Source organism: Lissotriton helveticus, chromosome 9, assembly GCF_964261635.1.
Source record: "Lissotriton helveticus chromosome 9, aLisHel1.1, whole genome shotgun sequence".
NCBI classification, from domain to species: Eukaryota; Metazoa; Chordata; class Amphibia; order Caudata; family Salamandridae; genus Lissotriton; species Lissotriton helveticus.
In genome coordinates this window covers 952,244,223-952,258,652 of record NC_136070.1, presented here as the reverse complement: position 1 = coordinate 952,258,652, position 14,430 = coordinate 952,244,223, and the positions used below count along the sequence as shown (strand labels likewise).

Sequence of the window (14,430 nt, the reverse complement as noted above, 5' to 3'; positions counted from 1 at the left end):
TCCTTAAGGTAAAGTACTGTTAAGCTTTCTCTGTTGCTAGGCCATTTCAGCACTTGGGACCCTCACTTCTAATTACAGGTGTGGGTTACATCTCCTATGGTTTACTCTTAAATATATAATTTAACATCACGTGTTATCCTTATCTCACAGCAGAACCTTATATTTACCATTTAGCAGGATCACAGAAAAGCAAAAAACAAGAGCTGAGCAAATGGGTTAGACTCAGTACATCAAATTAGTGTTGAGCAGTTCAGAATAAATATTCAAAGAGTAATGTTTGTAATGTTGGCAGGCACTGTAGTTATTTTATTTCCTCGCACGTGATCATGCCTTTTTTTTTTTTTGCAGAGTTTTTATATAGCGCGAACTAGACCCGAACCGAATCAGGTATCAGAGCGCTTTACATATTTTTCCAGTTACGTTACATTTTTTACATTTCCAGTTACTTTCATTTTAGGCACGGGGAGATTAAGTGATTTGCCCAGAATCACAGGAGGTTTTGGCGTCGTTACCGAGACTCGAACCCAGATCCCCAGGTCCGAGGTCGAGCGCCCTGGCCGTTAGGCCAACTCCTCTCCCTTGACGTGATCATAACTTGTTAGTTCACAAATGGAGAGTGACGTGAATCTGGTGCATAGCTGTAGACAGCAAACCTGAAATAAAAGCTATTCATTTGATCAACAGCAATCACCACAGCTACCAATTCCCGATTTATACCCTCAATAAGAAGGAACACATGTTTCAATTACCATCATGTTGAAACAACTTTGTCTTACAGTTGCTGCTAGACGAGATTAACCCTGGGCGGCGAATTCCGCTCTGTGTTTTCCGCACTCCGTGTTCGTCAACGGCAAGTTGGCGAGCGTGGAAAATCAACTTCCCCGCGACATTTCTCAACGACGGGGGGGGGTGTATCAGATTTCTCATTGCGAGTGGTCGCTTATGCTTACATTCGCTCGCATTGAGAAATTGTACGTTCGCGTTGAGAGCTGCTGCTTGAGTAAAAATCTACTCGAGCGGCAGAAAGGAAAGCCAGAACCCGCTTGCGCTGTGCATGGTGCCGTTCATGATGACTGCACAGTGCGGTCAAACATCTGGCGCATTCAACACACTCTGCGGCTTGCGGACCTCCGCGTTGCGCGGCAGAGTTTTGCACAACTCCGCGAACTCCGCTCAGTCTTAGAATAGATTCTTTTGTCCTCCTAGGGCTAAACCAAAGCTTTGTTGGTTGTCAGCTTCTTCTTCGCCCTCTTTATATTCACAGTAAAATTCTTTCCCAGTCTAAGTGGTAAGAAGGATACATTGTACAGCAGTAACCACTTTAGAATGAAACTGTAAACCAGGTTCTCGAAAGTATTAACTGATGTTAAAAAGAAAATGGTATCAGGGTATAGTAATGGAAAAATCCACTTTTACAACTTACTAAACTAACTTCGAAAAAAAGAAAAACAAATTAAAAAAGAAAAATGAAATTGTTATAAAGGCGTTGCACATTAATTTTGTCAAAGACTGTGATCTAATTTATTTAGAGTTGTTTCACAGCCTTTGAACTTAGAACCAGCTCAGGGTACATGGATCTAACTTACGTTTCTAGTTTTAACAAGACCAGATGCGACTCGGTGGGCCCGCACCTAATTGTTGAAATGCCGATAGCTTGCCTGTCTGGGTCGTCTTTTCCAGGGTTCTTGAACAGCGTTCCCAGCCATACCTCGTAGCCTGAAAGGTCTGCTTGGCTAAGAAAAAAAAGATAATACATCAGACTCTCATGGACTACATCATGGGTGCACTCATCTGTTTAAAGCGTAAGTAAAAGAGTAAAAAATCAAATATCACACAGGTTAAACACCTTGACCAAATCACCACAAACTACTATATATGTTTTTAAGTTGGTAGGTATTTGATAGAATTAACAAACCAAATCATCTCTAATTAGCAAACGGGGTAGGCGTCTATCAGAAGGCTCCAGCTTCATAACTTGCCCCCAATTCTTTAGGAAATTAGGACATTACAAAAATTCAACAGTTCATATGATAATCATAAAACATAATGGAGCCTCAATCTCTGTAGGTGGCATTATTATCCTGATTTTTTTATTCAGTTAATATGAAACCGATGCTTTAAAATTTTGTTTTTCAAATCTGTTCTTCTATTTTTCAAAACAGATGATGTATTGCTCAACTGCTGCTGCCAAGTGCATTACCTTTACAAGGTTCTCAGGGTTGGCAATCATTTCATTAAGTACAAGTTATGTTTTCTATTTTTGACATTTTTGTTGCTCCTGTTGCAGGGATGTATGTAGAAGCCGATTTTTGAAAATCCTTTTTTTTGGTGTGACTTTACTGGTTAATTTAATTGCTATCATAAACATACTTAAAGAAGTACACTTACCTAATAGAGTGAAAGACATTGCATTAAAAGACAAATGTCATAATTACATAATTCGATTCTAAAACTTTATTAGATCTTTCCATTTAGGATCAAAAGTACATAGCTAAAGTACATAAAAAATACAAACATTGTTGACATTCCCAGTGCGTTTTTTTTAGGAAAATACCCGACTTGAATTCCTTTTAGATCTCAAATGCATGTACAGTTAAGGAAAATGCTACTTACCAGTATGCATCTGTTCTTGGCATGTAGAGCTGCAGATCCTCTACACTTTGCATTAGAACGCCACCTGGTGTTGGGCTTGGATGATTGCATGTTGTTGTCTTCTTGGAAGAAGTCTTTGTAGTCACGAGATAGGCGACTCCTCCCTTGGACAATAGTGCGCTTGGGCATCGGCTCCATCCTTAGATTGTTTTTTGCCATGATGGGAAATGATGGATTAGTAGAAGTAAAGAAAAAGATGTCCATGCGTGTGCATCTAAGTAAGATAAAAACTAGAACAGATACAAGTCCCGGTGAGGCGGGAGGGGGTGTAGTGATCTGCAGCTCTACATGCCAAGAACAGATGCATACTGGTAAGTAGCATTTTCCATTCGAGGCATATGAGCTGCAGATACCACACTTTGCATCGATTGTGCAGCAGTGTCTCTCCTAGCGGTGGTCACCTGTCTCTGTTGCAGTAGTTTGAAAAAGAGTTTTAAGGACAGCTTGGCCTACTGCAGCTTGCTGCTTGGCTTGCACATATACACAGTAGTTTTTAGTGAAGGTGTGTGTTGTAGACCATGTTGCTGCTTTGCATATGTCTTCTAGGGGAATGTTCTCTAAGAAAGCCATAGAGGCTCCTAGTTTGCGTGTTGAGTGGGCTCTAGGAGGAACTGTAAATGTACGTTTTGCTTTTTGATAGCATATTTGTATACATTTTGCAATCCACCTTGCAATCCCACCTTTAGAGATGGGGTTGCCTTTATGCGGTGGAGAGAAAGACACAAACAGTTGTTTTGTTTTTCGAAAAGACTTAGTCCTATCTATATAGTAGAGAAGAGCTCTTTTAACATCTAATGTGTGTAGAGCCCTTTCTGCCACAGAGTCTGGGTTTTGGAAAAACACAGGTAACTCGACAGATTGGTTTAAATGAAAAGGAGTTATTACTTTTGGAAGGAATTTTGGATTAGTTGTTAAAAGCACTTTGTTACGAAGTAGTTGTAAAAATGGTTCTTGTATTGTAAATGATTATCTCACTTACTCTTCTAAGAGAGGTAATAGCAATAAGAAAAGCTGTTTTCCATGTGAGGGATTGCAGTTCACATTTATGTAAAGGCTCAAAAGGGGGTCCCATGAGTCTTGTAAGAACAACGTTTAGGTTCCATACTGGAGAAGGTGGCAACCTGGGAGGGATGATTCTTTTTAATCCTTCCATAAATGCTTTAATTGCAGGCACTCTGAAAAGAGATAAATGTTGTCTATTTTGTAAATATGCTGCAATTGCTGCAAGGTGCATGCGTATGGATGAATATGCCAAGTTACACCTTTGTAAAAGATAACAAATTATATTTTGGATGGAAGCATCCAGGGGATCAATTTGGTTATTGTTGCAATAAATGGCAAATCTCTTCCATTTAGCCGCATAACAAGCACTTGGTAGGGGGTCTCTTGGCCTCTTTAATAATGTTCATACAGTCTGGTGGTAGGTTAATATAACCAAACTCTAAGACTTCAGGAGCCAGATCGCCAAATTCAGTTGATTTGGGTCTGGATGTCGGATGTCTCCATGGTTCTGTGTTAGCAGGGATGGAGTCAGTCGTAGCTTTTGGTGTGGAACTAGAGATAGTTCTAACAGTGTGGTGAACCACAGTTGGCGTGCCCATGTGGGAGCTACTAGGATTAGCTTGAGAGATTGTTGTCTGAGCTTTCGTACTACTAATGGTAGTAGTGGTAGTGGCGGAAAAGCGTACGCAAATCTGCCTGACCAGTTCATCCATATCGCATTGCCCATGGACCGCGGGTGTGGAAACCTGGCGGCGAAGGTTGGGCATTTTGCATTTTCATGTGTATCGAACAGATCTATGTCTGGATGACCCCACTTGTGAAAGAATGGTTGAAGATCCTGCGGATGTAGTTCCCATTCGTGAATTTGTTGTGTCTGCCGACTCAACAGATCTGCTATCTGATTGTGAACTCCTGGAAGGTGCTCTGCCAACAGATATATGTTTTTTGGAATGGCCCATCTCCAAATGTTCTGTGCAAGCTAGGACAGTTGTAGAGAGTGTGTCCCCCCTGTTTTTGTATATAATACATGGCTGTCATGTTGTCCGTCCGGATCAAGACAGCTTTGTTCTGTACTTGTACTTGGAATGTTTTGAGTGCTAAGAATATTGCTAGCAGCTCTAGATGGTTGATATGGAACAATTTTTGTTGACTGTTCCATTGTCCTTCAGTTATATGATGTAGGAGATTAGCTCCCCATCCTGTGCGGGATGCGTCTGCTGTGAGCACTAGTTGTGGAACAGGTTCGAGGAACGGCCGCCCTTTTGTCAAGTTTTTGGTGTTCCACCATTGCAGAGAGCGATGTGCACGGCTTTCTACCAACACCAGGTCCGTTAGTTGCCCTTGAGCCTTGTTCCACTGTTGAGCTAGACATTCCTGTAACAGACGCATTTGCAGTCCGTTACAGGAACGTTTGAAGATGCAAGATGCCATCATGCCTATTAGTCTCATGAACACTCTGGCTTGCAGAGATTGTTGCTTTTGAAAGACTGTGACTAAGGCTTGAATGCTCTGTATCCTTGCTGGACTGGGATACGCTAGAGCTGTAGAGGTGTTTATTGTAGCCCCTAGATACTGGTGTATGTGAGAGGGTTGGAGTTGCGACTTGGTGTAGTTGATTGTGAACCCTAAGTCGTGCAATGTTTGAATTGTCTGATGTGTGTGTTGAACACACTGATTGAATGACTTGGCTTTTATGAGCCAATCGTCCAGATAAGGGAAGACATTTATTTGTTGTCTCCTGAGATGTGCTGCTACTACTGCTAGGTACTTTGTGAATACTCGTGGTGCCGTTATTACTCCGAATGGAAGGACTTTGAACTGATAATGTTGTCCTTCCAGTACAAACCTTAGATACTTTCTGTGAGCAGGATGTATAGGAATGTGGATGTAGGCGTCCTTTAGGTCTAGTGTTGTAAGGAAATCGCCTTGTTGCAGCAGTGGGAGCACTTGCTGTAAAGTGATCATATGAAAATTATCTGATTGTATGTAATGATTGAGGGGCCTGAGGTCGAGAATTGGTCTTGGTGTCCCGTCCTTCTTGGGAATTAGAAAGTACAGCGAGTAAACCCCTGTTCCTTGTTCTTGTAAAGGAACTATTTGTATTGCGTCCTTCTGTAGAAGTGATAGAACTTCTTGTTTGAGCAGAGCAAGGTGTTCTGTAGACATTGGACGCAGCCTGGGTGGTATGTGTGGAGGGGTTGCTGTAAGTTCTAGGCAGTAGCCATACTGGATAATCTGTCTTACCCACCTGTCTGTTGTGGTGGAGTTCCAGACAGGCAGGAATTGCGTTAGTATGCCCCCCACAGGAGTGGAATGCTGTTGAGGGAGCAGGGGGAAGTCACTGTTTTGTGTCAGAAGAGGTTCGATTACTGTTGTTACCCCAACCTCATCCTTTGTTGTTATTCCCTCTATATCCTCCTCTAAAATATCCCTTGTTAGAAGATGTTTGTGTGTTAGATTTGAAGGATGTTGTGTTGTCTGCACCGGTTTGCTTGGAGCCCCCTCTATAGAAGGAGCGACGAAAGGAACTTCTAGTTTGTGTGGACTTTAAAGCTCCCATAGATTTGGCAGTCTCTGTATCCTTTTTCATTTTTTCAAGTGCTGTGTCTACTTCTGGTCCATACAATAGGTTTTGATTAAATGGTTGATTTAAAATGGTAGTTTGGACTTCCTGTTTAAATCCTGAAATGCGTAGCCACGCATGTCTTCTAAGTACGACACTAGTATTCACAGCTCTAGATGCAGTATCTGCTACATCTAGTGCGCACTTGATTGAGGCATTAGAAATAAGCTTGCCTTCTTGATTCAGATCATTTGCCTGTGCCTTATATTGGTCAGGTAGATGTTGTAGCAGCTTTTCTAACTGATCATAATGAGCTCTATCATATCGGGAAAGGAGGGCTTGTGTATTAGCTATACGCCATATGTTGGTATCTTGCGCAGCTATTCTTTTGCCTGAGGCATCTATGACCTTGGATTCTTTGTCAGGTGGGGTGCCTCACCTGAAGTTTGTGAATTTGCACTCTTTCTAGCATTTGATACAACTAGTGAGTCTAATGGTAGTTGTCCTTTAATGTAGATTGGATCTGCAGGTGCAGGCCTATATTTTTTCTCTATTCTAGGGTTTAAAATCCTAGTACGTACAGGATCTTTAAAGACCACTGGAGCATGTTTGATGATCCCTTTGATCATAGGAAGAATTTGCACAGATCTTTGCGATTGTTCAAATGTGTCTAATAAAAAATCTTCCTCTGCCTCATCAGAATGTGTAGTTACCCCATGGTAAATGGCAGCTCTGTTCAATAGGTGCCCAAAGCCAATGTTATCTTCTGGGGGAGAAGGTTTGGATGGGTATGACTGTGGGTCAGGAATATCTGGTATATCCTGTGGGTTTGGGTACTCCCAGACTGTATCGTCTGTAGGGTATGGGAAAGGCTCATCTGGGTCTATCCCTCTTCCTAAACTATACTCATCATAATTTTGAGGTAAGTGTGAAGATAAAAGAGGAGAATGTGCAGGAGACATCTGTAGTGAAATGTTAAGAGGAACAGGAGATGAAGGGGAAGGAAGTATAGGTGAAGGGGGCATAGGAGATGTGGCAGAGTCCGTCTTCTTGGCAGGAACCACAGGAGGGGATGTTTCATCTGCCTTCCTCTTCTTGTGTGGTGTAGTGGACACCTGACCTGTCTTTGGGTCAATGTAGATCTTCTTTTGCAGAGGATCTGGCTGGAAAAGTTCTTCTCCTTGTGGAACTTTTTCAGCGCCGATTTTTTCGGTACCGGACGAGGTAGCTGCTTGACTTTAGCGATAGGAGGTGTTACAGTGTCCTTTGGCATAGTCTTCGGCACCAAAGGTGTTGTTTTCGGTGTCGTAGGTGGTTTTGAGGTCTTGGACGCATCGGAATCAGGCCTTGTCGGTTTCGGCACCAAAGACGATGTCTTTGGAGTGGAAGCTGGTCTCATCGGCCTCGAGGCGTCGGAGCTGGCTTTGTACCCTTGTCTTTAGAAGTTGACGGTTTCGGAGCTGAGACTTCTTTCGGTTTCGATGACGAGGGAGCTGGTGGGATTGGCACGTGTGGCTTGCTCGGTACCGAGCTACCGGAAGGCTTAGTTACTTTTTTCGGAGCCGGGCTCGATGGTGGGGCTGTCGAAGTGGTTTTTCGGTCGCGACTGAGCCCCGGAGGCAGAGTGTTGACCTTTGTCTTCGATCTGGGTGCTGTGTGTGGTGAAGGGGCAGTAGTACTCACGCGCTGACCCGATGGTATGGAGTCATCTGAGTCGTCTGCCTTGGATACGATTTGGAGATCATCAGAATCTTCTTCGGGAACGAGCGGAACCTCCTCATCGAAGATATCCGGAGCTGATCTCTGCAGGTCGTGTCGACGGGCCCTCCGATCTCGGATGGTTTTCTTGGATCGAAAGGACGCACAGGCTGTACAGCTGGATTTGTCGTGTTCTGGCGACAAGCACAGGTTGCAAAGCTCGTGGTGGTCACTGCGTGGAAACTTTGCTCCACACCCGGGGCATTTCTTGAGTGGCGTCCTTTCCATGAGGTATAGGTCTCACGGCGTGGATAGGCCAGACAGCCCGCGTTGACGACTGGAATCGAGCTGATGGAATCGAAACGATGTTAGTCGGTATCGAAATTAGTCTGAAGAGTTTTGAGAAGTTTTTTGCGCTTCGAAGTGCTTGAAATGTCTATTTTCTAGCAGGAGCGGAAAACTTTCATCCGAACCCAGTGGCGGAAAAAAACAATCTAAGGATGGAGCCGATGCCCATGCGCACTACTGTCCAAGGGAGGAGTCACCTATCTCGTGACTACAAAGACTTCTTCCAAGAAGACAACAACATGCAACAACATCCGAGCCCAACACCAGGTGGCGATCTAATGCAAAGTGTAGTATCTGCAGCTCATATGCCTCGAACACTCATTTCCATTCTAAGTTAAAATTATACTTAACAGATGAAGTGTTAGTTAAAAAGAAGTAAAATGATCCATATCCTATTTACAGTTCTAGTTGTTTCCTTTTTTTCCTACTTGCCCACAGAAATGACGCTAATGAGAAACAAACTAGAGGACCAGGCAAGGATTTTAAAAAGTATAGTGCGACCCGACATTGGTTAAAATGATACCATTTTAAAATTGGAACAATTAATTGGTTTCTTTCCCTCTGGTAAAACCCACAAAAAAATAAACAGATCATTTTGAGGGGATTTCGAATCACAAGGGCAGAGAGTCAGTTCAGAATGTCTGAAGGGCCTCTCCGGGAACCCTAAAATTAAAGGTAATACGTTCAGACGAAATCTCAGAAGGAGAAATATATGCTGGGAAATGGGAATGTCTTCTAGGTAGAAATATCCTCCCTCTAACATACGTGGTGTTAACTGGTATGTGAGGGCTGTCTGCTTACAGTAATTCCTTTCCCTGCGGACATATTGAGCCCGCAACATAAATGCATCGGCCAGCTTCTGTTTGGACATCATTCTACAAGTAGTAGGGTTCTCAAAAAGCTCAAACAGGCCTAGAGTGGCCATTTCCCGTTCTATGTAGTTTAGCCACCTAATCCTGCAGTGGCTCTCCATCTTTAAGAAGTCTCTTATAATATTTTGGGTTAGGGTCACTGTATCCCTACGCCATATGGAGAGCCCCAGCTGAAGTGGGGCTGATCTGATGAAGTCGGTGATATACAATAGGCCTAGTTCCATGTGGGTTACATGGTTTGAAAACTAGTGCGGAAGGGAAACCAGTGAATTAAAGAATCTGTTCTCGATGGTTCGCAATGAATCAATAGCTGTCGTACCCCATACCCCTGCCCCATAGCTAGCTGCCAACTTTGCCTTAGCATAGTAGATCTTTTTAATCAGGATTAGCGCCTTAACTGCTTCTAACGTTCAGCGTCAGTGCGGAACGTTCTAATAAACGGGTGGGGCCGCGTCGGACAACGGACGTGAGAAGCACTACCGAGGTAGTGCTCGCGACGGCCATTGGCGGACACCCGCAGCGAACGGGTTAAAGGTTGTGCGCCCAACTTCTTGGAAAAGGCTTTTATTGCCACTAGACTCATCTCCACACCCATGGCCCTTCCTTTGACCAGATGTGACCATGCTTGTTTATTATAGAAAAGTACCCATAAATAAGGGAATGATTCGGCCACAGCAATTTCCCAAGAATCCATATGAAAGTGTGGTGGTTTCTCTCTTTCGCCTGCCCCTACGACCATTGCGAATGACTGACTGGTTAACTTTTAAATCCAACAAGTGCATAAATTCCGCGTAGGCTGTTATGAGGCGCTGCAGGCCTAGCCCTGTTCTGGCCATCAGGATGGCATCATCTGCGTAAGCGAGAATTGGCAGATGGTTGGAGCCTGAAACAGGGACATCCAGGGCTGCGTCCCCAGAACTCTCTCTACCCCTTTGGTATAGATGGAAAAACGGAACGGACCGAGGACACAGCCTTGCCTTACCCCACTGAGATCTTAAAATGGCGGGTACATTCTCAGTTTTTCCCATAGCGGACGTATGCAGAGGCGTCCGATTACAAGTGACGGATAAAGTCAATTATAGCCCGATTGATCCCCATACCTTCCATTATACACCAGAGTTTAGAGTGGGAGAAGCAGTCAAATGCTGCTGATAAATCCATAAAAGCAAGATACATTTTCCCACTCTTTGCCCTGGTGCATTTGTCCATGATTAAAAAACAGTTCAGGCACTGGTCTACGGTCCCCTTTCCTTACCGAAACCCATATTGGGTTAGCATTAGGATTTCTCTGTCCTGTGCCCAGGACTCCAGTCTTGATAAAAGGAGACAACCCATAATTATACAATTGAGCAATTAAATTAACTAGCCTTGCCTAGTCGAGGCAACCTTCACATTTTGGGTGTTGCGAAACAAGTGCTGTCAAAAGGATAATGTTACTTACCTAGTGAGCATCTGTTCTTGGCATGTAGGGCTGTAGATTCACATGCTTTGCATACTCCAGCATCTAGTTTTGGGTCTGGATGTTTGCAAGTTGTTTTTCTTCGAAGAAGTCTTTCCTAGTCACAAGGTAAGTTGACTCCTCCTTTCGGTGATAGTGCGCATGGTCATCGACTCCACTGTTAGATTCTTTTACCGCAAGAGGGTGAGAATGCAGTAAGTAAGTGTAGTATAGAGATGTCCATGCGTATGAATGTATTAATGAAGAACTGCAACAACTATAGGTACCTGGGGAGGGAGGTAGGCACATGTGAATCTACAGCCCTTCATGCCTAGAACAGATGCTTACTGGGTACGTAACATTATCTGTTCGAGGAATGTGTGCTGTAGATACACATGCTTTGTATAGACTACAAAGCAGTATACACTCAAAGTGGTGGCTTACCTGTAGATGTTGCAGTTGTTTGAAAAAGTGTCTTAAGTACTGCTTGGCCTACATTAGCTTGTTGACGTGCTAACACATCGACACAATAGTGTTTGGTAAATGTGTGTGGTGTAGGCCATGTAGCTGCCTTACATATGTCAGCTATAGGAATGTTACCTAAAAAGGCAACAGAAGCCCCTATTTTGCGAGTGGAATGCGTCCTAGGTGGTATGGATAAAGTTCTTTCAGTTTTTGTGTAGCATATTTTCATGCATTTAACAATCCATCTTGCAATACAAGATTTAGAGATGGGAGTGCCTTTGTGAGGTGGAGCAAATGCAACAAACAGTTGTTTTGTTTTGCGATAGTGTTTTGTCCTATCAATGTAGTACGATAAAGCTCTTTTACGTCAAGCATGTGTAGAGCGTGTTCTGGTACAGAATCAGGTTGAGGAAAAAACACTGGTAACTCAACCAGTTGGTTTATATGAAAAGCACAAACCACTTCGGGGAGAAATTTTGAGTTGGTGCGGAGAACTACACTGTCTTTGTGTTGCTGAAAGAAGGGTTCTTCCAAGGTTAATGTAGCTCACCAACTCACCTGAATGATGTGATTGCAATGAGTAAAGCAACTTTCCATGAGAAAAACGGCAAAGAGCACTTATGCATTGGTTCAAAAGGTGGACCCATGAGCCTTGTGAGGACAATGTTGAGGTTCCATACTCTCTGGTGGTAGGCTTTCTCGCTTCTTTTAGAATATTCATAGTCTGGTGGTAGGTTTAAATAACCAGACTATGACTTCAGGAGCCAGATCGCTAAGTTCAGTTCTTTGTGATTTGGATGTCGGAGTTCTCCATGGTTCTGTGTGAGGAGCCTGGAGGTGAGGTGCTGTTTTTGATGTGGAACTAGTGACAGCTCCAACAGGGTGGTGTACCATGGTTGAAGGGCCATATGGGAGCTACTAGAATTAGTGTGAGGGAAGTTTGCCGGAGCTTCCTAACCAGAGACAGAATAAGCGGGATAGGAGGAAAAGCCTAGGCAAATGTCCCTGACCAGTTCATCCATAGGGCATTGCCCTTTGACAGTGGATGTGGGAACCTGGAGACGAAGCTTGGGCATTTTGCGTTTTCTGCTGTGGTGAACAAGTCTATTTGTGGGAATCCCCATTGTTGAAAGTATGGAAGGAGAATTTGGGGTGGAAGTTCCCACTTATGAATTTACGGTCTCCTTCTGCTGAGAAGGTCACAATCTGATTGTTTACTCCTGGGAAGTGTCCTGCCAGAAGATAAATCTTGTGATGCATTGCCCAATTCCAAATGGCTTGAGTGAGTCGTAAAAGTTGGAGATTGCTGTCATGTTGTCTGTTCGGACTAGGACAGTTTTGCCTATGAGGTGAGTTTGAAAAGCTTTGAGCACTAGAAAAATTGCCCGGAGTTCTAGATAGTTGATGTGGAGGCTTTTGTGCTTGTTGCTCAGCAGGCCTTGTATTGTGTAATCTTGGAGATGGGCACCCCAAACTGGAAGAGATGCGTCTGCTGTGAGCACAATCTGTGGGATAGGGTGGATGAAAGGCTGTCCTCTTGATACATTTTGTTAGTTCCACCACAGCAGAGAGCGCTGGGTATGGCCATCTACCAACATTAGATAGGTAAATTGACCCTGCGACTGATTCTACTGACGTGCCAAGCACTCTTGTATTGGAAGCATGTGAAGTCTTGCATGGGGTACAATTACGATGCAAGACGCCATCATTCCCAACAGTTGCATGAACACTCTGGTTGGTAAGGCTTGGTTGGACTGAAACTGTAGTATCATAGCTTGAATATTGTGAATTCCGGCGATATTGGGAGAGGCTAGAGTTTTGACTGTATCTAGAGCTCCTCCTAGGTAGGACTGCATCTGCGAAGGATGCAGGTGAGATTTTAGTGCATTGACCGTAAAGCCCAGTTGATGAAGTAGGTCTATTGTGATGTGTGTGTCGTAGACAATTTTGGTAAGTGTTCACTTTGATGAGCCAGTCGTCTAAATAGGGGAAGACATGAATATGCTGCCTTCTGAGATGACCCGCGATTACTGCCAGACATTTGGTAAATACTCTGGGCGCTGTAATCACTCTAAAGGGAAGTACTTTGAATTGGTAATGCTTGCCTGCTATCACAAATCTTATGTATTTGCGATGAGCTGGGTGAAAACATGAAAATATGCGTCTTTTAAGTCTAGAGTAGACATAAAATCTGCCTTTTGTCAAAGTGGAAGTGCCTGTTGAAGGGTCAACATGTGAAAGTGTTCTGACAGTGTATATTGGTTTAACTCTCTGAGATCCAGAATACGTCTTAGGGAACCGTCCTTTTTGGGAATGACAAAATACAGAGAGTAAACCCCTGAGCCTTGGCACTGTGCTGGAACCGGCTCTATAGCTCCTTTCAGTAAGAGCGATTGCACTTCTTGTTCGAGCAATTGTAGGTGTTCTGGAGACAATTTGTGAGATCGAGGTGGAATATTTGGAGGGTTGCTGGTAAGCTCCAGGCAATAACCATGTTGGATAATTCCAATCACCCATTTGTCTGTTATAAATTGCCAAATGTGGAGAAATTGTTGAAGTCTTCCCCCGACAGGTGAGGTATGGTTGGGGGGAAGCATGGGTAAGTCACTGCTTATTAGGGGAAGGGGAGTTACAGGTGTGTTACCTTTACTCTTACCTTTAGAGTTGTTCCCTCTGTAACCGCCTCAAGAAAAGCTTCTTGATGGAGAGGACTGGTTATTACCTTTGTAGGTGGAGGTATTCTGGTCTGAGGATGTGGTTTTGGACCCCCCTTTGGTAAAAGGAGAAACAAAAGTGGCCTCTGTTTGTAGGAGACTGGAGCGCTCCCATGGATTTGGCCACTTCAGTGTCCTTTTTCTTTTTTTCTAATGCCTGATCTACCTCAGGACCAAAAAGATGTTTTTATCAAATGGTGTGTTTAGTATGGATTGTTGGACCTCAGGTTTAAACCCGGAAATCCTTAACAAAGCAAAATGCTTGTGTTGATCTCTAGCCGCAGTATCGGCAGCATCTAGCGCACACCTTATGGAGTACTTCGAAATTAATTTTCCCTCATTTACCAAATCCTGCGCTTTTGCTTTATGCTCACCTAGGAGATATTGAAGTAATTGCTCCATTTCATCCCAGTGTGCCCTGTCATACCTGGCTAAAAGGCCCTGTGTATTTGCAATGCGCCAGTGATTAGCTTGAGCAGCTATGCGCTTGCCAGAAGCATCTATTAACTAAGACTCTTTATCTGGTGAAGTAGTTTTCCCTGATGTTTGGGAATTTGCCCACTTACGAATATTGGTCACTACCAGTGATTCTAGAGGCAACTGGCTTTTCTAAATACCTGGTCAGTTGGGGAGGCCTTATATTTCTTGTCAACTCTAGGAGTCAAGATACGTGCCCCC

At 43.6% G+C, this 14,430-nt stretch overlaps 1 protein-coding gene across 1 annotated transcript in view; it reads right to left on the bottom strand.

Annotated features, from left to right (window-relative positions):
* MST1 (macrophage stimulating 1) overlaps positions 1-14,430 on the bottom strand; it is a 441,328-nt gene that overhangs the window by 26,569 nt on the left and 400,329 nt on the right. Inside the window, exon 16 of the mRNA XM_078661212.1 lies at positions 1,587-1,733. Within this exon, the coding sequence (XP_078517338.1) occupies positions 1,587-1,733 (147 nt within the window). The remainder of the gene's footprint in view (positions 1-1,586; positions 1,734-14,430) is intronic.